This window comes from Polypterus senegalus, chromosome 6 (assembly GCF_016835505.1).
Source record: "Polypterus senegalus isolate Bchr_013 chromosome 6, ASM1683550v1, whole genome shotgun sequence".
Lineage (NCBI taxonomy): Eukaryota > Metazoa > Chordata > Cladistia > Polypteriformes > Polypteridae > Polypterus > Polypterus senegalus.
In genome coordinates this window covers 119,735,569-119,758,376 of record NC_053159.1, presented here as the reverse complement: position 1 = coordinate 119,758,376, position 22,808 = coordinate 119,735,569, and the positions used below count along the sequence as shown (strand labels likewise).

At 37.7% G+C, this 22,808-nt stretch overlaps 1 protein-coding gene across 1 annotated transcript in view; it reads right to left on the bottom strand.

The window, feature by feature from the left end:
• Positions 1–22,808, bottom strand: part of tyw1 (tRNA-yW synthesizing protein 1 homolog (S. cerevisiae)) — a 225,977-nt gene that overhangs the window by 194,153 nt on the left and 9,016 nt on the right. Inside the window, exons 2-4 of the mRNA XM_039756991.1 lie at positions 10,994–11,127; positions 9,023–9,133; positions 5,193–5,294 (exon numbers count right to left, since the gene is read on the bottom strand). Coding sequence (XP_039612925.1) covers positions 5,193–5,294; positions 9,023–9,133; positions 10,994–11,127 — 347 coding nt within the window. The remainder of the gene's footprint in view (positions 1–5,192; positions 5,295–9,022; positions 9,134–10,993; positions 11,128–22,808) is intronic.

Here is a 22,808-nt window from a genome sequence, read left to right as displayed (position 1 = left end):
ACAACCTTTATTTCTAACTTTGCGTACAAAACATATATTTGTGACCTTTTAAGTTATTTATCGACTAAAGAAAAGAAGAAAAAAAAAAAACACACCACACACCCAACACCACCTCTTAATAAAGATTAGTCAATATTTTAGATCTTTTAAAATTAGTTTTCCCCCAACCATAACATTTTTCATTAAGAGGCCTTACTACATGTAAAAATAACCAAAAAAATAATAATAGACATAGAATAGTATAGTGAGCATAAAATGAGAAAAAAAAAAAAAAAAGAAACAAACAAGCAAACTTCTATTTATTTCCACCCCAACCCATACCCTTCTCCCTCTTGCCTCCTTATCCATGGCTAAGATCACATGTCAAAGTTAAGGTCCTCTGACATGTTAATAAACATAGCATGCCTGAAACATACAGGCTCCCATAGGCAACACTGAAAAAATGGTGTCTATACCAGCAGCTCCCAAATTTTTTCTGTTCACGGCGAACATTATGTTTCAAGATTTTTCCAATGTGCCCCAAGTTAAATCGCAATATACTTTATAGTTCTATAATACATACCTGACAGTTGCAGTGTGCAGTTGGTGGTTTGGTGCAATTAGTTATAAAAAATTTAATGTAAATTATCACAAATGTTTAGAATAGTTTTAATCAGTTCTTCTCAGAGGTGCACCATATGGTTGAAAAAAAAAAAAGCTAGTTTTCCCCTGAATTAGTTGACTATGATGACAAACAACAAACAGAAAACACAAATTGCGACTATAACTTTTAAGCACGTTGATTGGCTCCGACTAGTTCATGCATCACCAATGGAACAAGCCTATTATATTCACATGATTCATACGCATCTATGCTTGTTGTCTGACATCTGGATAAGTTCATTCAGGTCTGTTCTCAAAATTATACTGTTTGGTCACATCAGTGGCACATCATTGGTTATAAATAAACCAAATCATAGCACCGGAGAAAAACACTGAACTTAGAAAAGGGGTTGGATACTGTTATTCTAGAAGTAGTATTATTATTTCTATGTATTTTTTATTATTTTTGGAGGTGTGGTTATGGTTGCAAAGTCTAATATTGAAATATTTCACAGTGCCCCTGTAGGCCCTGGGGCACCCAGCTTACAGTTTGGGGACTGCTGGTCTATGCAATGATTATAATGGTAACATAATAACAGTTGAATGAACAGTAGTTAAAATAATAGTGATAATATGGAGACAAATATGTAAAAAGCCAAGAAGTATTATTGATAAATGAAAAAGTTACTATATTAAAACATGGTGAAAACATTAAAGTCCTAGATTTTAACAAAGGTTTCAAGTACAATTTACTTATGATAGAATGATGTCTATTAACTTCAGAAAGTCCATCTGCAATCCCTGCTCCATTCCTTATTATGGCCAATTCAGATTTTAAAAATAGAAGAAATTAATCTTTTAAAATTCTTACTCCTCCTCCTCCAGAAAGCTGCAAAAGTGGCTGCCACCATTAAGAAGCACTTTAAGCCTGACTGTATATAACAGTCCATATCTAATGTTTGTTTGCAGACATTGGTCAACAATGAAAAATGCAATTCTTCCTGTGGTTACAAGTGAGAAACCCAGAAAGATACATATTATTTAGTTTTAAGATACTAAAAATATAAATTCATTCATATCTCAGATGTGTAATAACACATGTTCTTTATGCTCCAGGGTTTATCAAATATGATAAAGGCCCTCAAGAAGCATTAATAAAGCAAGAAATATGAACATTAAATTGCTTACTTTAATGACAAGTTGCAAAGAAAAATTGGAAGCATTTCCAGCCACATTGCTGATTTGCAAGATTACATGTATACCGTCCCAGTAGTGCCTCACGTTACTAAATTTACTGATTGAGCAGGACTTGCATGGAGGTCTGTGTCTTAAGAACAACTGCCATAACATCCCACCAATATTAAACTATGCATACATTGTTGTATAAAGGCACTTTTCTAACCAAGTCTATGGACCTCTCCTAAATAGATGGGTTTAAAGATGGATGAATGGATATAACCATGCACTGCTGTACTGTGTTAATCACTGACACCAGACTTGCCCAACCATATGTTGTATGATTTTTGTATGACTTATAGCGTCTTGAAAAAGTATTGAGCTATTTTTCACATAAATGACTGTCACAACCTGTAAAGAGCCTGAGTGGGCTGAAATATTAGTACTATAAAAGCTTAGGAAAAAAATTACCCTGCTTGGTTTCAGAAAAGTAGGACACACTGCCTATAGGGAATTCATAGGTACTAAGTAAAGTCTGCCTTTCTATTTTGATTGTAAATGCTATAGAATAAATATGCCTTTTGTTTTTCTAGGTCATAGAGATACCACTTTATGATTACGATTGTTATGATGGAGGAAGCAAAGTTCAGTCTACTGTTTCAGTCAAACTTAAGGTGATCGTTTATTATCAGTCAATATAACTTCGATTTCTTAATGTTTGTCTATTACAATGCATCTTAATTAAAAAAAACAAAAAAAACACTGATTATATATTACATTCCACTTGATACAATGCCCATTGCATACTTACTGGATGACTTACTTTTGACATTGTTCATTTTTTCCCCCTATTTTCCTTTTAAACTACACAAAAAATGAGATATTGGTTGAGAAGAACTGAACAAGGGAGACAGAATTTGGATCATTGTACACTCTAAGGCCAAAAGTATGTGAATACCACTCAAAAATTATTAAGCTCAGGTGCATCAATCATTAACTTACATAAAATCAAGAACAGAGACATGCAATCTCCACTGACAGATATTAGCAGTAAAATTAGTCATACTACGTAGCTCAGTGTCTGAAAATGTTGCATTGTCAGTACATGAAATTTCTCCTCCCCTAGATCTGTCCCGGTCAACTGCAAGTTCTATTGCTATGAAAGAGGCGAGGAGCATCAACTGCACAGTCATGAATTGGTAGACCACACAAACTTGAGTGCAAAAATCTATTCTTAATCGAAGGTAAAAGGAATTTGATTAAGAAGAACAGTGGTTTGTTTTACCTACACCAATTATGGCACTGAGTTAATACAGGCAAGCTATGCAAAGGAACAGTATTTACTTAATCTGTTTATGCATTTGCTTCCACAATCAGCAATTTCACAATTTTGAATGCTTAGCTTTTTATCTTCATTAGTAAAAGTTATAGCCAGACCCCTTCCATAACAGTGTTTTTATACTTTCTATCCCACTATTTTGCACTTTGTTCTACAAGTATGCTTGGAGCAGGTTTTTAAAATATATACTATATATATTTTTTATATTATATATTGTCAAGGATGCCAGGGGCGACGACCCGGCCGGGACGCCTTCAGGGACGTAAACGTGTGGTGGTGATTAACATCATGTCCGCCTGTCTGTGTCCGGGCCGTGTATGTATAGAATATAATATAATATACACACACACACGCTTCTCTATTGCTGCCCTACAAGTATTATTTTGCTACGGATTCTGTCCCACTCACCCTTACAAACTGCCAATAACTGAAGTCTGTGTGTGTGAGGGGGAAAAAAACCCACCACTACTGTACTCACAGGCTGAAATTACCTTAAAACACAAAGACCTTTCAGACATGACATCAGCTGCTTTGTCTTTTGGACATGTGCTAATTTGCTGCTGTATATTATCACTGCAAGCCATTTTCATATGCAGTTCTTACATTTCTCAGGTATTTTTCTCTTCTTGCAACCATGCATGTAGTTTCACACAACACTAACAATGGAAAAAAGCTAGTATCTTTACATTTTAGGAATCTTCATATCAACCTAGTACCGAAGTACATGTTCTTGTGACATCCCAAGTATAAGCTTAAGTTTGCTATGTACACAAATTTTGGAATTATTCACAGTTAAATAGCAAATTGAAGTATTTGCTTTTTCCGCAAGAACTTAAAATGCTTACTATGTGTGATAAAACCTCTTTAGCACTACATAAAAATTGCACTCCTAAATTCTTGATGCAATATAAAAAGTAAATGCTTAGCTGCTATGAAACACTAAAGGCAAACTCTACATCTCCCTCATTCATTTATTGATTATGTATACATCAACAAATATTTTCCTAACTACTTCTCATTAGGCAGAGGACATGCTGGCCTTACAAACTTAATGCACCTACTTCTTCATCTAAACAGATGATATGTAATGTCACTTTATCTGTAGGTCAGTTAATGCCAAGGAGAAACAGCTTTAAGGGTTTTTACAGAATTTGGGTGAGGCATTAGCATGACAACCTAAGAACATAGGCTACTAAAATTATGTTGATACAGAAAAGTTTGAGCATGTATCCTAATTACCTGCAGCACTAACAAAACTGCACAGATACTCCACAAGTACTGTAAATTAAGGTAGTAAAAATTAAATGTCCTCCTTGTACACAACAAATTTCCAGGGTATGCCAAGGATATCAAAAGGACAGCACTCCATTTATTTAAATTAAAAAATAAATTTAATTCCTATGTAGTACTTGAAAAGACTGCATAACTAAAGCAAGGAAGAGCGACCTCAGCTAAGTTATATAAATAACAAAAATTTTTTTTTTTTTTTTAAAAAGTAGTACTTCCTTTATGGCCGCAAAGTTTCTGATCAATTTACACCAACAGTCCTAGAAGGCATACTATAGAGCGGATTGTGAAACTTTATAAATTGAGGACAAACTGTCTAAACTATTAAGTTAATTGCTCAACTTAAGAGTACAAAATTAAATAAACAAAATACTTAATTTTATATCATGGTGGTATAGTTTCAGAGTAGCTTGCTTACCGTGTGTAATTCGACTACTAGGCTACAACAATTCCTTACATATTTGATTCTAAAGATGATGAAAATGTATGGAAAATGGGTCCAAAAAAAATGTTAAATTTATAAATTTAGGATAACAGGTAAAGGGGAGTTGGCTGTAATGAAAGGCTTGCTAATGTAAATATCGTCATGTCAAGTAGTGCATTGTTCAAGGTCTGGGCTAAATTATGCATTTACACATTTCACGTCAAACCAGATATTTGAATTGTATATATTACCTGTACATTCTGAACTTTTCTACTAAAAACAAAAAGCTGAACCACAAAGGTAGCATACTTGAAGACCCAATAATAGGGTCTCAATCTAGAGAACTGAAGAAGTAAAACAATCAGTAAAAACTGAAGCTCTCACCTCTTCAGCCAAGCTGTCTTCTGGATCATATTCTTTCAAGTTAATAACATCTGAAGACAGACCCAAGCCTTCAACTTGCTCAGCAAGATCATTAGCAAACGTCTGCAGTACAACAAAAAATAAATCATTAACATTTCTGATGTTAAAAAAAATTCCCCTTCAGATTCATTTTCCATTTCAAGAAGAATGCTTCATATATGGATGTAGCAGATAATTAGCAGAATATTAAAAATGGTGAGAAATAATACAAAAAAAAAAAAAAAAAGTTAATTTAAAAATAAAATGAAAAGCTATACTGATATACTCAGTTTAAAAGGGGATCTAAACTTTGTTGATGCTGCAGAGGACATAATTCTTTTAGAATCATAAAAATATTAATATAGTCTTATTACAGTTATCAAAAAGCTCACTGGGATACCAAACCAAAACATTGCAGGTATACATACACAGCTCAATAAGACTACTATCTTGTAAAATACATGCAAGGCAAAAAAGTGTTAATACAGATACATGCAGTGAGATATCCAAAACATATGATTTGCAAACATTCTTTAAGAAGTGTATAATATTAAACAAATGCTACAAAAATGTTTCCACTATTGCAATTGGTTTAGCCACATACACAAACATGTAAAATGATTACTGGAAAAATTTTTACTTCATTCTGTAAAATAATTTATCCGTTGCTCAAGGATGTCTCATTTTTATCCTATTTATTATGTCTGATTAGAAAAAAGTAAAAGACAGGCCTGTCATATAAATGATAGGAAAAATGTCAGAAAAGGAGATGTAGAAAAAAATCAAAGTCAAAAGCTACAAAGCAAGAGCTCCAAAAAACAAACAAACAAACAAAAAAAAAAAAAAAACACTAAAAAGTAGGAAATAGAATACTGTGACTTTTGTGCTGTAACACTAGGAAAGCATCAGTAACTGTTCTAACACAAGCAAATCAACATCAGAATATCAGTCACGTAATTAGTAGCTACCAAAGAAATGGTAAAGATGACACCACCCATGTATAACAGACACAAAATCACAACGCCTGCTGCAAATTCAAACTATCACATCGAAACTCAAAAAAGCAACAAATGCTCAGAAAATAGCACTAATAACATTTACTGGCTGAGAGTAGTGTAGGGTGATATTGACAAAATTCAGTATCACAATATTTAGCCAATATATCACGATTGTATGATATTTATCAATATTTAAATATATGTTATGATAATACTGTGCCTCCAAAGAACCAGTACTCTATGTTAAAAAGGTGTACGGTGTAAAAAAAAAAAAAAAGTCCCAGTAAGAATTTGCTTTTATTTACTTTACGTATTAAAAACGGTTCTTTTAAAGCAATCTGTATTTGCAGACACTGTAATGAACGCATTAGCCAAATGACATTATAATTACATTTTACTGGACACTACTTAAAATATTTCAAATGTGCAAAACTGCATAAAACAAAAAACTAATCACTCAAATAGACAGATATTAAATGTAAACAGTATTGACAAAACAGTAAATACAAAAAAACACAATACATCAAATAAAAAAAAAAAACACAAACAAGTTTATGACTATTCACAAAGTGTGAGTTCTACTTGTAGTGCAGACAGAGATCCTGTGCTTTTATTAATTCAGTATTCTGAGAACAGTTACAGTTTGTGAGACAGAAAGACAAGCTTATCTAAGCTCTCAGGCTTGACTGATACACCATGGCAAGTATTGTTTCCACCTGTGCTAAATGTATATTCTTGCAACTAGTGCCCCATCTGAAAGGACAAGTATTTCTTTACACGGTGACAGACACACTGAAGGTAAGTTGGTTTTATTGGTTTTCCAGCACTGTAGAGGATCACTTGCTGTCTGCATCAGCCATCTACAGACAGCTGTGCAGCTCTCTCTCAATTTCACGTTTGTTTTCAAGACCAATTCCCTAGTTTTGTGGAACTTTCTTAACCCTGGTATACAAGGAATTTTCAGGAAACAATATTATATACCCAGGGTTTTTAGTGACCTGGCATATACTGTGTATATATACACACAATGTATAAAATCAAGCCACAACCAACCATAACTGTGCAAGCTTTTATTGAAAACTTTGTCCGTTTACACTATACATTTTTAAAACAATATTTCCTACAAAAACAATAAAAAAAAAGTAGTCATACTGTGCTATTTAGCACAATAATTACACCAACATGGTTGCTCTTGAGGAGTGCAAAAGTGTTGCCTCCCATTGCATCAATGTGGCACTTGCAAAGGTTACATATTACATAAAATTTGGTCAGGGTTGGTAATATACAAATTGTTTTCTCTGCTGGCAACGTGTTTTTTTCCAGCTTCCATTACTAATCAAAACAGAGGTGTTGCTTCTTTTTAGCAAGCTCAAACCTATGGCGCACGCAGGAAGGAGCCACGCCCACCAACTCCAAGACCACTGGATACGACGACAACTCACAGAGCCACGCCCACCAACTCAGACGCAACAACACAGAAAAACCGCCGTCATTTATATTCGTCTGTTGTAGAGGTCACATGCAGCTCCGACCCACGTTGATTGTTAATAGAGGCATGTTTCTCGCGGAGGTGAATTGCCAAATGCAGCGTGTAAAACTGTTTGCGAGGGGTATCCCATGGGATCCTTAAAACATTCCTTTACAACGGAGGTTAAAGCACAATGAAGTAAGCAGTCTTTAAAAAATGAGTTTTCAGTTATGACGCACGACCGCGTGCACCATAGCAAACTGTTTTACACACTACATATAGCAATTCGCATCCGCGACAAACATGCGTCTTCTTAGATGCTCCTGCACGTTGTACACACCCCCCTCCCACCGTGGACGGGTGTCTTGGTGGATTATATATAGAAAGGCAGCCAAAACCGCACAGAGCAATGAAAAGTCTACGTGAGTCACAGCTGCATCTGGACTGTACAAAGACGACAACGACTCGAGTGAAGAGTTGGAGGTGGGCACATGAGCAGACAGTGCATACTGGACGAGAAATCAGCAGACTAGCATGACGGAGGGAGTGAGTGGACGTCCTTCTCCTCTCCTCCCGTTCCACCCTCTGCACCGGAGCGCCGCACGGACGATTGTGTGTTGGTTCGTTCCGTGCATTGTTACAATATTGCTTTTCTTGCCGATTACATTACCGATTTTTCAAATGTTAATTTTCTCCCTGTGCTTAAAAATTATTAAAAAACCGGCCCGATTATGCGGCGCGGGTTGGCTAGTTATTATTTAAACAGCTAGCCTATCTAATTTATTGCAGCAGTGTTTTTTCTCCAGGCCAAGCAGCTGAAACACCAATATTTTATTAATAAATGTATGATTCACGCAGAATTATAAAGGTTGTAAACTATCATTAAATACTATTAAAACTAAAAATCTTTATCATTGTATGAAACCAATTCAGATATGGGCAATATACAGTATAGCACTAGCTGGGAGAATCCTTCTTTTATAGAGTACAATGTGCTCAAAACAGTACATTGGCAGACATGGACTAGGTTCTTCTAAATGATCTCACACATCTTACTTCAGGGGGAAAAAAAAAAAACCACACTAAACTGTCATATGGTCAATTATATTGTTCTACAGATGCATGTCAACAACCCAAGATCACTCACAGTGCTACAAGTGCAGCTTTTACTGGACAGTAACTATGGGTTTACTTCTGCTTACTTATGGGGTGGAGGAACCCATATGCAACTGAAAGCAGAGTTTGGAAATTTTAAAATAAGAATATTTGTTAATCTATTCTAACTTATGCTGAATATGTTCATATAAATCTTATTTAAAACAATTAGGACTAGAAATTTTCTTTACCTTGGCTGTTCCCGTTTGGGAGCCATAAAAAATCTTTACACCTGAAACATATATGGATTGTTTCTGCACAGAGTTTTCATTTTGAAAGGACTTTTCTGGGTTAATAAATTCCTGCAAAACAGAAACAAGTTCAGTTATTAAACTACCATATTCTAGGCATTAATAGCAAGCAAAAAAAGTTAGTAGCAGAATAACACAATTTATCATAATCTACTATGGTCAACATTGCATTTTCTGATTAAAGGGAGCTTTTATGAAAAAACTTTATGTAACAGTCCAAAAGAAACAGACTTTTTTGTGTACGCAGCATTAACAACGTGAAAGTTGCAGAATACACTGATTAAACCGCAAAATGTAGAAACTGGCATTTTAAAATATTGACAATGATTCAGTTTCATCTGTAATTAATGACGAATGTTTACATAATTTACCAAAACAAAACTGGCACTTTATCAAAAAGCCATATAACAAAAATTCTACCAGCTGTAAAGAGTTGGCTAATTAGTGTGGCACAGAGAGAGAGATGGGGACCTAGAGAAATAAAAAACATTAGCCGTAGAGGGGAGAGACAGGGATAACGAACAAAAAAGGGACTAAAAAGCTATATGCTATTGCGGGAAAAAGCTGGCAAAATTTTGTCTAATACACTTATAAGGCAGAATGAATATACCTGCATGAACCAAAGTAACACAGAAATGCCATTCCTCTGATTAAAAAGAAAAAAAGGACGGAGATAAACAAACACAAACCCCCCAAGGATAACTTAGTCTGTAATAACTAGTCTCAAACTGCCCATTTCAAGATTAAATCACAAAGATAAAGTATCTATGCCAACAGAATGCTGCAAAGAAAAGCTAATAACACAGGACATACAGTAATCTCACTGGTAATTACTGAAGCATAAGCAAAAATATTTTAGGTCACCAACCACCGATGGCAACGCTAATGGTTAGAAATGAACAAGGTATTAGTAACAAGGAAATTAACTCATACCTGTCATGGCACTCTGCATGCAGTATTTTATTAAAATATTTTAAAAAAATCCTGTTTAACCTGCTTTTTCAGAAAACATTTCAAATAACAGGCCACAAAACAGCTATTGGATGGTTTTGCGACAATGGGAACTCTGTGAACGGTGAAGGTGGGGGACTGAACGCATTTATCATTAACATGTCTCTCAAAGTGCTGTGACTATAACATGGAGGATGAGGATCCTGTTCGCCAAAATACAGAATTTAGAGCTATGTTATTTGGAAACACAAGTTCCCAACAGGATAAAAGGAAAGTAGCCTGAGAACAAATACATCTGAAAATTATAAAGAGGGCCACTGTACAAGAGAGGTTCACAAGTTAAAAGCACAAAGTCTTTTATTGTGCGAAACTCTTCTACAACACTGGTTTCTTGCCACCATAGCCACAAGTACAATAAAACACAACTCTGTCTTCTTCCTCTCAGCCACTGCCTCCTCCACAAAAGCTTTGTCCACCTTCTACTCAACTCTCACTTCTCAATCTGAGGTAGGCAGTTTCTTTTATCTTCCACCCTGGAGTACTTCCAGTCTTCCATACACATGGTCCGAAAACACTTCTGTATGAGACAGAAACCCCATGAAATAGGGCTCCCCAGTCTCTGCAGAACACTCTTGTTCAGTGCCTCAAGGAACCCAACAGGACTGAATTAAAAAACTCCATGTCCCATGCTGCCCTGTGGGAATCAGAGGTACTGTTGCAACCCAATACAGGGGTTATAAATAAGATACTAAACAAATGTAATTATTCCAAACATTTCAATATGCTTCAACTCTTCTATAGAATACTTGTTTTTGAAAATATGGCTAATGTTAACAGGTCTGAAAAATTCTAAATAATTAAAAAAGTCATTGATTGAAATTGTATGCATTAACATTATTCCTCGAGTCTTAACATTACAATGAGCCATTGTGAGCAGTAACAAAGGCGTCAACAGTTTACCTTCCTTTTTTGTATTTTCTGAGCTACAATCCAGATGCATATACTGACTGTCAATGCCAGATATACATATAGCCTGTATTCCCAAAGAGAAAAGAAACAGGCATGAAAATAATCCCAAGGGCTGTCCAAGTTATCTGCAATAAAAAAAAAAAAAGAGAAAACAAAGTTAAACTTTCCAAGAAAAAAAAAACCACAACAACAAACACACACCACCACCATGTCCCAACTTTCTATTAATGCACTATTCTACTAATCAATATGTGCTTGTTGCATTTATTAAATAGCATAATCTGATAAATCACAGCTTACCCTGATTTTCGCTTAGCTCTGTAATACACCATGTCCCTTAGTTCATAAATAAACAATACCTGAACATTTTCAGGTGTTAACAGTCAAAAAGATAGATTTATAATAATCAAATGGGCTTTTCAACATCTAAGCAGGTACTCATCTCAATTTAAACAGATGTTCAGTTCCATACAGGTATTAGCTTGATCGTTATTTCTTTGTTTTCAGAATTCTCTACTTAACCTTCACCCAGAAATTACAAAAGAAACACAGATAAAAGCATACATGATGAAAGTATGCGTCACTTGAATAATTAAATATACATACATATATTTTTGTGTGTTATGGTCAATGTGTGAAATTAGGCATTGTGTAGAATGCCTAGGAAATCTACATAATAGGACGTCAAAGAAACAATTTAAATTTCAAACATTTCCTAGGCATTCTATGCAATGCCAAAAACAAAATCAGCAAGTCATTCTGTACAATGCCTAGAGAAAGATATTCTATACAATACATATCTCTATCTAATATATAATTCACTAAGGCAAGACACCCATGGAAACCACGCCGGAAGGGGCATGGATTCACCGTCACCGACAAGTAAGACACCTATGGCGCACGCAGGAAGGAGTCACGCCCACCAACTCCAAGAAGTAAGCAGTCTTTAAAAACCGAGTTTTCGGTTACGAAGCACGGCGTGCACCATAGCAAACTGTTTTACACGCTACATACAGCAACTCGCATCCGCGACAAACATGCATCTTCGTAGATGCTCCTGCAGGAACATGGAAAGTCTGCGTGAGTCACAGGTGCATCTGGACTGTGCAAAGACGACAAAGACTCAAAGGACGAGTTGGAGGTGGGAAACAAGCGATGGCGGTCCGCCAGTTTTCAGTCACGGATGATTGTGTGTTGGTTCATTCCGTGCATTGATACAATGTTGCTTTTCTTGCCGATTTATTACATTACCGATTTTTCAAATGTTCATTTTCTCCCTGTGCTTAAAAATTATTTAAAAAAAAAATGGCCTGATTATGCGGCGTATGGTACTCCGGAGGTTGGCCAATATAGAATATTAAATTAACAGACATTTCATGCTTTGCATAAAATGTCAAGCATTCTACAGAATGTCTAGGCATTCTAACACAATATCTGCTTTTCACATATTGGCAGTAACATGTACAACACAAAAAAAGTATTAAAAGGAGTAAATATTTTCAAACACATTACAGAATACCATGTATTAAAGAAAAAAAAAAAAAAAAAAACCCAACACACACACACACCTACATGCACATTGGTCAACAAAGACTGTGTGGACAGTATTTTATAAATAAGTCTGAAGTACCATTGTTTTGAGCACTCTTAAAACGACAAAAAAAAGCTCCAGCAGCAACTGGCAGCGTTTAAAAAAAATTTTACACACTTGACCTTGTTGGAATCAGATATGCATTTTACTGCCATCTACTGGAAGATAGACAGAACTTATTAAATGAAAAACATACATACACAGAGTGAAAACAAACAAATTTACTAAAGATTAGTGGTAAATCAGAAGTACCAATTATAGTTCTCAGGGATTTAATATTAGGTTTGGAACCAATCTGCCTTTTAAGGACCTATTTTGTACAACTGAGGGTAGGAGAGGTTGCAGGGATCTGTGGTATACTGGGTGAATTTCTCCAGGCTCATTGTAAGGCTGTCCACGTGGAATTGCAAGCAATTTTTGCTTCCATTTGGGAAACTGGCATCACCAAACTGACTGTAAAACAGGACTTGTCATCCCTATCTGGAAATGGAAGGGTGATCACCTGAATTTGTGTTAACTACAGGGTGTGGAACTGGACCCGGACACAGACAGGCAGATATCGTTTTCTCACCCAACACACATTTATTATATACACTATTTACAATAAAGTTCAGTGCACAACCCAGTGCCTCCAGCACCAATCCCCCAAAGTCCAGGCCTCACAGACTTTCGTGCCTTCCTTCTGGCCGCCTCCACTCCCCTCTACAGCTCCGTCCTCTTCCACCTGACTCTCGCTCTCGAATGCAGGGAGGCGGCCCCTTATATACGAGCCTGGATGGTCTCCAGCTGCTTCCCGGCAATCCTCTCCAGACACAGCCCTGTGTGGCAGAAGTGCCGGCTGCGCACCCGGAAGCCCTCCAGGTGTCCCCAGTCTTCTTCCCCCCAGCACTTCCTGGTGTGGCGGATGTGCCGAGGTCCAGGGTTCTTCAGGCACCGGGTGCCCCCTGGCGGTCTGGAGGAGGCACAAGCCCTCCTCCGGTCCTCCTGGGCGTCCCGGCTGGGTACCACCCCCAGCCGCATGCCAGAAGAGGAATAACACTGCTCTTGGTGCAGGGCAAGTCCTTGCTAGGCTCATCCTCAATAGGATCCGTGATCACTTGCTCACCTACCAGCGAACGGAACAGTCTGGTTTTACATGTAAGAAGTCTACCATTGACCGCATCCTGGGATCGAGGGTTCTCATTCATGCTGAAGTATGTAGGTCAGGTCAGGTTGGGGAGCATGCATTGGTACTGTGTTTCGTTACACCCACCAAATGACAAAACAGCTCGGGTTCCTGGTTTGCAACACACCAGCCTGACATGCGGTCAATGATTATAAAGAAGCAATTGTTGCTACCCATAAATCTGGGAAGGTTTAGAAGACCATTTCCAAACAATTTGAAGTCCATCATTCTACAGTTATAAAGACTATTCACAAGTGGAAAACATTCAAGACAGCTGCCAATCTTCCCAGAAGCGGATGTTCAAGCAAAAATAGCCCAAAGGTCGGGCTGTTAATGCTCAGAGAAATTGCAAAAAACTCAAGAGCTGCCTACATCTCAGATTTTACAGGCCTCAGTTAACATGTTAAAGTTCATGACACTACAATTAGAAAAAGACTGAACAAGTATGGCTTGTTTGGGAGAGTTGCAAGGAGAAAGTATCTTCTCTCTAAAAACATGCTAACACAGCTTTGGTTTGCAAAATCTGATCCAACCACAAGACTACTGGAACAATGTCCTTTGGACAGTGTGATATTTGCCCGGACACCACCAGTCGGAAACCACATCTTTATAAAAGCACACGTTTATTTCGCCACAAATAAACACAGGATCCAGCCCCAAACGCTACACAATGCATAAAGCAAATAATCCACACAATTAACCTTCTCTTTATCTCAGTCCTTCGCTGCCCCTAAGTCTCTTTTCCTTTTTACAGGACCAGGCCCTGGGAGACGACAAATTACGCCTGCTTCAGACAAAGTATACCCTCGCGGGACAGGCTGCTGCGACCGACTAGTGTTCGCTGGCGGAGGGGCAGTGTGGCAGATTGCTGAAGTTATTGCCTGGCCAGGATGCCTGGAGGGACCGGAAAGGGACAGTAATAGCTTCCGAGCCACGGGTCCTTACGGGTTAAAATCTTTGTCCCTTTCCCGTGGTTCTCTCTTTGGCAAGGCGGTTGCCCCCTTGTGACCTGGAAGCTATTACTGTCCCTTTCCGGTCCCTCCAGGCATCCCGGCCAGGTAATAACCCCGGCAATCTGCCACAACAGATAAGACCAAGGTGGAGATGTCTGGCCATCATGCACAGCGCCATGTCTGTCGAAAACCAAAAACACCATATCAGCACAAACACCTCATACCAACGATCAAGCATGATAGTGGAGGGGTGATTAGGGCTTGTTTGGCTGCCACAGGACCTGGGAACCTTGCAGTCATTGAGTCAATCACACACTCATACATATACCAAAGTAATCTAGAGTCAAATGTGAGGTCATTCATCCAATAGCTAAAGCTTGGCCAAAATTGGGTCATGCAACAGAACAATGATCCCAAGCACACCAGCGATTTTACAACAGAATGGCTGAAAACGAAAAGAATCAAGGTGTTACAATGGGCCAGTCAAAGCCTAGACCTTAAAGTGACTGAAATACTGTAGCAGGACCTTAAGAATGCTGTGCATAAGTGAATGCCCACTAACCTATGTGAACTGAAGCAATATTATAAACAAGAGTGGGCCAAAATTCCTCTACAACGATGTGAGAGACTGATAAAACAATTACTTCAAGTTATTGGTGCTAAATGTGGTTCTACAAGCTATTGAATCATGGGGTTACTTAATTTTTCACATGTGGCTTCTCCATTTTGGCTTCATTTTTGTTAAATAATGACACGGCAGAATTTGTTGTGTGTCGTTTTACACTAGAAGTTAAATATATATCATTTTTAAACCTGGTAAGGACACACAATACCATAGAACTGATTGGTGTACCTTCTTTTTTACAGGACTGTACATTCTAAAACCTGATTAAACCAATTCTGAGTACTACAAAAAGGTCAGAGTCTATTAGGTGCTGTGGACATGATGCAGGACTATTCCAGGCTCCTCTAACCCCCAAGAGCCCCAAACATCCTCACACAGACAATATACACTCTCCGTCATCTAAGGTCAACTTACAACATTTGTCTTTTGGGATGTGGCAGAAAAACCAAATACCTAGAGCAAAGCTGACACAGTCTATAAATTAGCAAATTCAAAATCTGAAATTCTTAAATGTTTATTCCTTCCTACACTAATGTGAAGAAACTTCCATTTATCCGTCAAACCATCATTCTGAAATAAGATGGAGAATGCCACATACAACAGCAAGGCATCCTTAGAAAGAAAGGCGACATTAAAGTAAATGACTTCTATATTAAAGCAATATAAAGACAAAATAGAGGAAAAGATATGCAAAAACCACAGAAGAAGAGATAGTTCCCTCCTTCAATGTTGAGAATTCCTGATGCAACCATCTGGCTTGTAAAGAATTTTCAAATGGGAAAACCATGCAGATTTTTGTTAGAAACCCCAAGAACGTTTTTTCCGTTTCTAATATACTAGCTAATTCACATTTTGATTAAAGTGCTCACATGCATCAAGCTCAAATAAGTTGCAAAACAAGGAGGCATTGGTTAACAGTAAGCATATGGTGGTATATACAGTGCATCTGGAAAGTATTCACAGAGCATCACTTTTTCCATATTTTGTTATGTTACAGCCTTATTCCAAATTGGATTAAATTCATTTTTTTCCTCAGAATTCTACACACAACACCCCATAATGACAACGTGAAAAAAAGTTTACTTGAGGTTTTTGCAAATTTATTAAAAATGAAAAAAAACTGAGAAATCACATGTACATAAGTATTCACAGCCTTTGCTCAATACTTTGCCGATGCGCCTTTGGCAGCAATTACTGCCTCAAGTCTTTTTGAATATGATGCCACAAGCTTGGCACACCTATCCTTGGCCAGTTTCGCCCATTCCTCTTTGCAGCACCTCTCAAGCTCCATCAGGTTGAATGGGAAGCGTTGGTCCACAGCCATTTTAAGATCTCTCCAGAGATGTTCAATCGGATTCAAGTCTGGGCTCTGGCTGGGGCACTCAAAGACATTCATAGAGTTGTCCTGAAGTCACTCCTTTGATATCTTGGCTGTGTGCTTAGGGTCATTATCCTGCTGAAAGATGAACTGTCGCCCCAATCTGAGGTCAAGAGCGCTTTGGAGCAGGTTTTCATCCAGGATGTCTCTGCACATTGCTGCAGTCATCTTTCCCTTTATCCTGACTAGTCTCCCAGTTCCTGCTACTGAAAAACATGCCCATAGCAAGATGCTGCCACCACCATGCTTCACTGTAGGGATGGTATTGGCCTGGTGATGAGTGGTGCCTGGTTTCCTCCAAACATGACACCTGGCATTCACACCAGAGTTCAATCTGTGACTCATCAGACCAGAGAATTTTGCTTCTCATGGTCTGAGAGTCCTTCAGGTGCCTTTAGCCAAACTCCAGGTGGGCTGCCATGTGCCTTTTACTAAGGAGTGGCTTCCGCCTGGCCACTCTACCATAGAGGCCTGATTGGTGGATTGCTGCAGAGATGGTTGTCCTTCTGGAAGGTTCTCCTCTCTCCACAGAGGACCTCTGGAGCTCTGACTGAGAGACCATCAGGTTCTTGGTCACCTCCCTGACTAAGGCCCTTCTCCCCCAACCGCTCAGTTTAGATGGCCGGCCAGCTCTAGGAAGAGTCCTGGTGGTTTCGAACTTCTTCCACTTACGGATGATGGAGGCCTCTGTGCTCATCGGGACCGTCAAAGCAGTATAAATTTTTCAGTAACCTTCCCCAGATTTGTGTCTCGGGACAATCCTGTCTCAGAGATCTACAGAAAATTCTTTTGACTTCATGCTTGGTTTGTGCTCTGACATGAACTGTCAACTGTGGGACCTTATATAGACAGGTGTGTGCCTTTCCAAATCATGTCCAACCAACTGAATGTACCACAGGTGGACTCCAATTAAGCTGCAGAAACATCTCAAGGATGATCAGGGGAAACAGGATGCACTTGAGCTCAATTTTGAGCTTCATAGCAAAGGCTGTGAATACTTATGGACATGTGCTTTCTCAATTTTTTTTTATTTTTAATAAATTTGCAAAAATCTCAAACATTTTTCACGTTGTCATTATAGGGGGTTGTGTGTAGAATTCTGAGGAAAAAAATTATTCATTTTGGAACAAAGCTGTAACATAAGAAAATGTGGAAAAAGTGATTAAAAAGTATTTAAAAAGGTTTAATAAATCTCTACCACACAAAATGATACGAGCAGTGCTCAGTACAAGGAAGAATGTCAAAAAAAACTACACAGGAATTCATTGATAATTTCCTTGATGTAATGAAAAAGCTACAGAAAAAAAACCCTTTCACCTTCCACATGTGTTGTTTTTCTCTTTCAGAATGGGGCAAAAATGTTTTAACATCTCTAGAGACCAGTGCTTGCCAGAAACAGAAAAAGGCTGAAGACTACTCAGCAGGCAACAGTAAATATTATTTAAAGAAATTGCATTGTAACTATTCCTAAAGTCTAGAATCATGACGTCAAAAGAAAATGCTGATTTGACCTGAATTAGGAAGAACCTCTTTACAAACATTTAGGTACAGGAAGAAAAGTATTTTAATACCTTTTTGTCATATTCCAAAACACAAGTAGTCTATTAAAAAAAAAAATTAAAATCGATAAATCGAAAAAATAAAATCGATAGTAAAACCGTGTCCAACTAGTGTCTCGGTTACATTATTGTTAAATTTAATTCTTCATTATCTAAATCAATTTTCAGAAATGTCTTGTTTGCGTTTTAAATTTCAAATTTAATTCTAATTTTAATTTTTTATTTGCACGTCATGTAGTTAGACTGTTGACCCTCAGCTTCGAAATTTCGTCTATCTGTATACTTGAATATGGTTGAGATGACAATAAAGTTCACTTTGACATATAATTGGAATTTAAACAAATATGTTCAACATGCAGTACTACCACAGACATACTAACTGGATTGGTCATTTTAAGAAAATGCTTTAACAATATCACTTTTACTTTTTTCTTTTTTTTTTTTTATTTTAAGAGAATGAGAGAAAATGTCTGAAAATGGGGTAAACTTGGCTTGCTAATCCTCCCATCCAGACAACCTAGGTGGACTGTATATAAATTGGGGCATTATCTTTGCAACACTGGCCCATATAGGCACAGCAAAAAATATGTACATTTTTATAAAAATAAAAAAAACAATGTATTTCATGGTGGCACAGCTGAGAACTCATTTATTCACATCCAACACTAACCATCTTTTTATATAAACCTGCACTTCATCTTGTACCTTTCATTTTACCACCTCCACATGAAGTCATAACACCTTTAAAGAGTGATATGGATAGCTTTTAGGGATGAAATAAACAGTGTTGCATGCTACATTCATTTTTATATATATATATATATATATATATATATATATATATATATATATATATATATATATATATATATATATATATATATATATATATATATATATATATATACACATACATAATATATATATATACACACATACATACATACATACACACACACACACACATACATACATACATACTTGTGTGTATGTTTGTATGTGTCTATATGTGTGTGTATAGCTTTGGTCACTGAGTGCAAGGGAAAAATAATGAAATATAGTCTATAAGTTATTAAACAGTAAAACATTAACGTTTTAAGAAGTACAGGTACATTGAGCACTACTGGAGTGGTTGGGTAAACTACATTTTAAAGACTGTGTAACAAAACAGGTAAGTAACTAACAGCAGCTAAAATGTATATGGATCATCTCTCGGTAGTAGATCCCTTTTGAAAGCGCTACACGACGGCTGTGGTATAGAAATTACATTTTCTATGTGAACGTTCAAATTTGTGCCTCTGGTAATGTGCCTTATCGGCAATTAAAGAAAATTATTTTTGTGTCCTCTGCCGTGTTAAGAGAGAAAGGCTTTGGTTTGGGATAAAAGGAAAAAAGGTGTAAAGAAAGGAAAGTTGCCTTTTTCTTTTATATAGTATAGAGAGATGTGTTCGCTGGACGTTATGATCGCCTTTTGCGACAGTCGCGTGGGTCTTGTGTAGACTGGTGAGACGTCCCGCCATTAATCGGCTGTGATGGCACTGTGAGTCCTCCACTCATATGCGTGTGTTCATAATCCGGCTGAGGACCTGATAATCGTATACGTGCAAAAGAAAGTGTGAATCGCCTTAATATTATTTTGCCGTGGTGTAGAAAAGGGGTCCGTGTTTGCACTTGTCTGGGCTATAGCTCAGGGGCGGATGAAAAAATTAAAAGTGCTCACTTTGACTTAAGGCAGAAGCGCAGTCAGCGTCTCAAAGGCGGCACAGCTATGCACGCGCTGGCTGCTCGACTTTTGCTGGGCAGGAGACCCCTTTGTACACACGTTCATGATATCAAAAGTCTCAGCTCTTTGGAGGTAATTCATATATTATATATATAGCAAAATACCAGCGCCTACAGCGAGAAGTAGTGTGTTAAAGAAGTAATGAAAAGAAAAGGAAACATTTTAATAATAACGTAACATGATTGACATTGTCATGAGTGTTGCTATCATATATATTCCTGCCTAAATAAGTCACCCTCGCCGCTCTTACTTTTTACCGTTCATTTAATCATGGCTAGTGGCGAAAAATTATAAAATGGAAGGAGATGGCTTTACCAAAACAATTATTGATGGCGAATCGATTATTCATAAAGCTTGAATTGGTGATCTGTTTTTCTGTGTTAACCTCATATTTTTCATACTTCTTCTCAAACTAAGGTGGTGCGAGGGTAAAATGAATCGGGATCGCTGATCAATGTAATCGTGTACCAGGAAATCATGCATTGACAAAAGCTCCCTTTGCTTGTAATGCAAAGTGTGATTAAATGCATTATTTTCCAGCGTTATGGAGCACATGCATCGAAGCTTCTCAGCTGTGCTTGTGCTAAAAAAAGGAAAGATTTTAAAAATAGCGTAACACGATTGTCAATGTGACCTTTTGTAAGTAGTGCCTGGAGGATTCAGTGTGTTGAAACGCTAGAGACAGCGTGTGTATTAACTTGAGGTAAATGGGAGGGGAGATGATGACGTGACTCCCCCACGCGCCTTAACTGTCAATCCCCCACAAACACATTCTCTCGGAATTTGCATAAGCACACCCCTTCACCTACAATTTTAACTTAGTTACAAAGTGATCAAAACTCGTTTATAACCTGCGTCCTCTCATTAAACTTGTATCCCGCATTACCTGTGGGCATGTGAAACGCCAGTGGTAGCCTGTCTATGAACTTAATTTAAAGTTTAGGTTTACACCTTGCTTTCTTTCCGAGGTAGCAGCAGTCATGAATATGGTTGTATATGTCACTCGCTCGCTTCTTATTGTTTCGCTGCCTTCTCAATTATATAATGCATGTTTTCTTAAGCGCTTTTTGTAGGTCTTCCTGGTTTTCTACGTACTGCGTTGACAGTCAGTTCACGTGATTACATGGGAGGCGTGATGATGTCACACGAAACTCCGCCCCCTACGTCTTTGCAGCTCTACTCCATTACAGTTAATGGAAAAAAATACCTTCCAGTTATGACCATTACGCGTAGAATTTCGATATAAAACCTGTCCAACTTTTGTAAGTAAGCTGTAAGGAATGAGCCTGCCAAATTTCAGCCTTCTACCTACACGGGAAGTTGGAGAATTAGTGATGAGTGAGGGCTTTGCCTTTTATTAGTATAGATATGTATGTGTGTGTATATATATATATATATATATATATACACACACACACCGTATATATATGTGTAAATCTATACTAATAAAAGGCAAAGCCCTCACTCACTCATCACTAATTCTCCAACTTCCGTGTGTGGAAGGCTGAAATTTGGCAGGTTGATTCCTTACACCTTCCTTACAAAAGTTGGACAGGTTTTATATCGAAATTCTACGCGTAATGGTCATAACTGGAAGCAGTTTTCTCCATTTACTGTAATGGAGATGAGCTTCAACGCCGTGGGCGGAGTTTCGTGACATCATCACGCCTCCCACGTAATCACGCAGTACATAGAAAACCAGGAAGACCTCAAAAAGCGCTGAAGAAAACATGCATTATATAATTGAGAAGGCAGCTAAACAATAAGAAGCGAGTTCTGCTACTTGAAACAAAGCGCGATGTAAACCTACACTTTAAATTAAGTTCATAGACAGGCTGCGCTGGCGTTTGTAATTTAGTGCCTGCCCATATAAGGCCATCCGTCAGCGGCAATCCAATAGCAAACTGCCACGGGTAAATATTCACGGGTGAAGGACTGTGCTTATGGAGAGGAAGATGAGATGGTCAGGGTGGTGTTTGACACAAACTCAGCGAAACTGCCAGAGAAAGTTTTAAGTGCCAGGACTAAGGTAACATTAAATAAAGCTATGGACATAGCGAGATGGCACCAGCACAGCTGGGAACCTTGATGCAAGTACACCGAGTGGCTCACGTGAACTGATGCAGTGCACAGATAAAAGCAACAGTTCCAAAGAGGCTGAACAAAACCGAATTACACAATTGAAAAGGCAGCAAAAATATGAAGCGTCTGATAAGCATATTCATAAATGCAGCTACTGTGGAAACAAAGCACACGGTGGAAAAAGTCAATGTCCGCTAAAGGAAGACAGCGTAAAAAAACCCGTGCATGCAGTTTGTCACATCACAGATAAAAAGGAAGGCGAGCTGTTTATTGATGCAGTAAGGAACTAATCGATGAATGAAACCTCTTATCTTTACAGCGATTGACAAACACGGAATGTAACTTGAACACATCATACAAATACGAGCCTGATTGAAAGAAATAATGATAATCAAATCCTTGATGACAGCAACATTCAATAACACTCACAAAACAATTACTGTATATTGACAATCATGTTACGTTATTTTTAAAATGTTCCCTTTTCTTTTCATAACTTCTACTTCTCCACTGCGATACGGGTATATATATATAAATGTATATCTATAGCCCGATCTACAATACATACTTTAGCATAGACAAGCGGTGGCGCAATTGTAGAGTCTTAAGCCTCTAACGCCGACATTGAGGTTCGATTCGAGAGGGATGTACTGACTATGTCGCGCGCTAC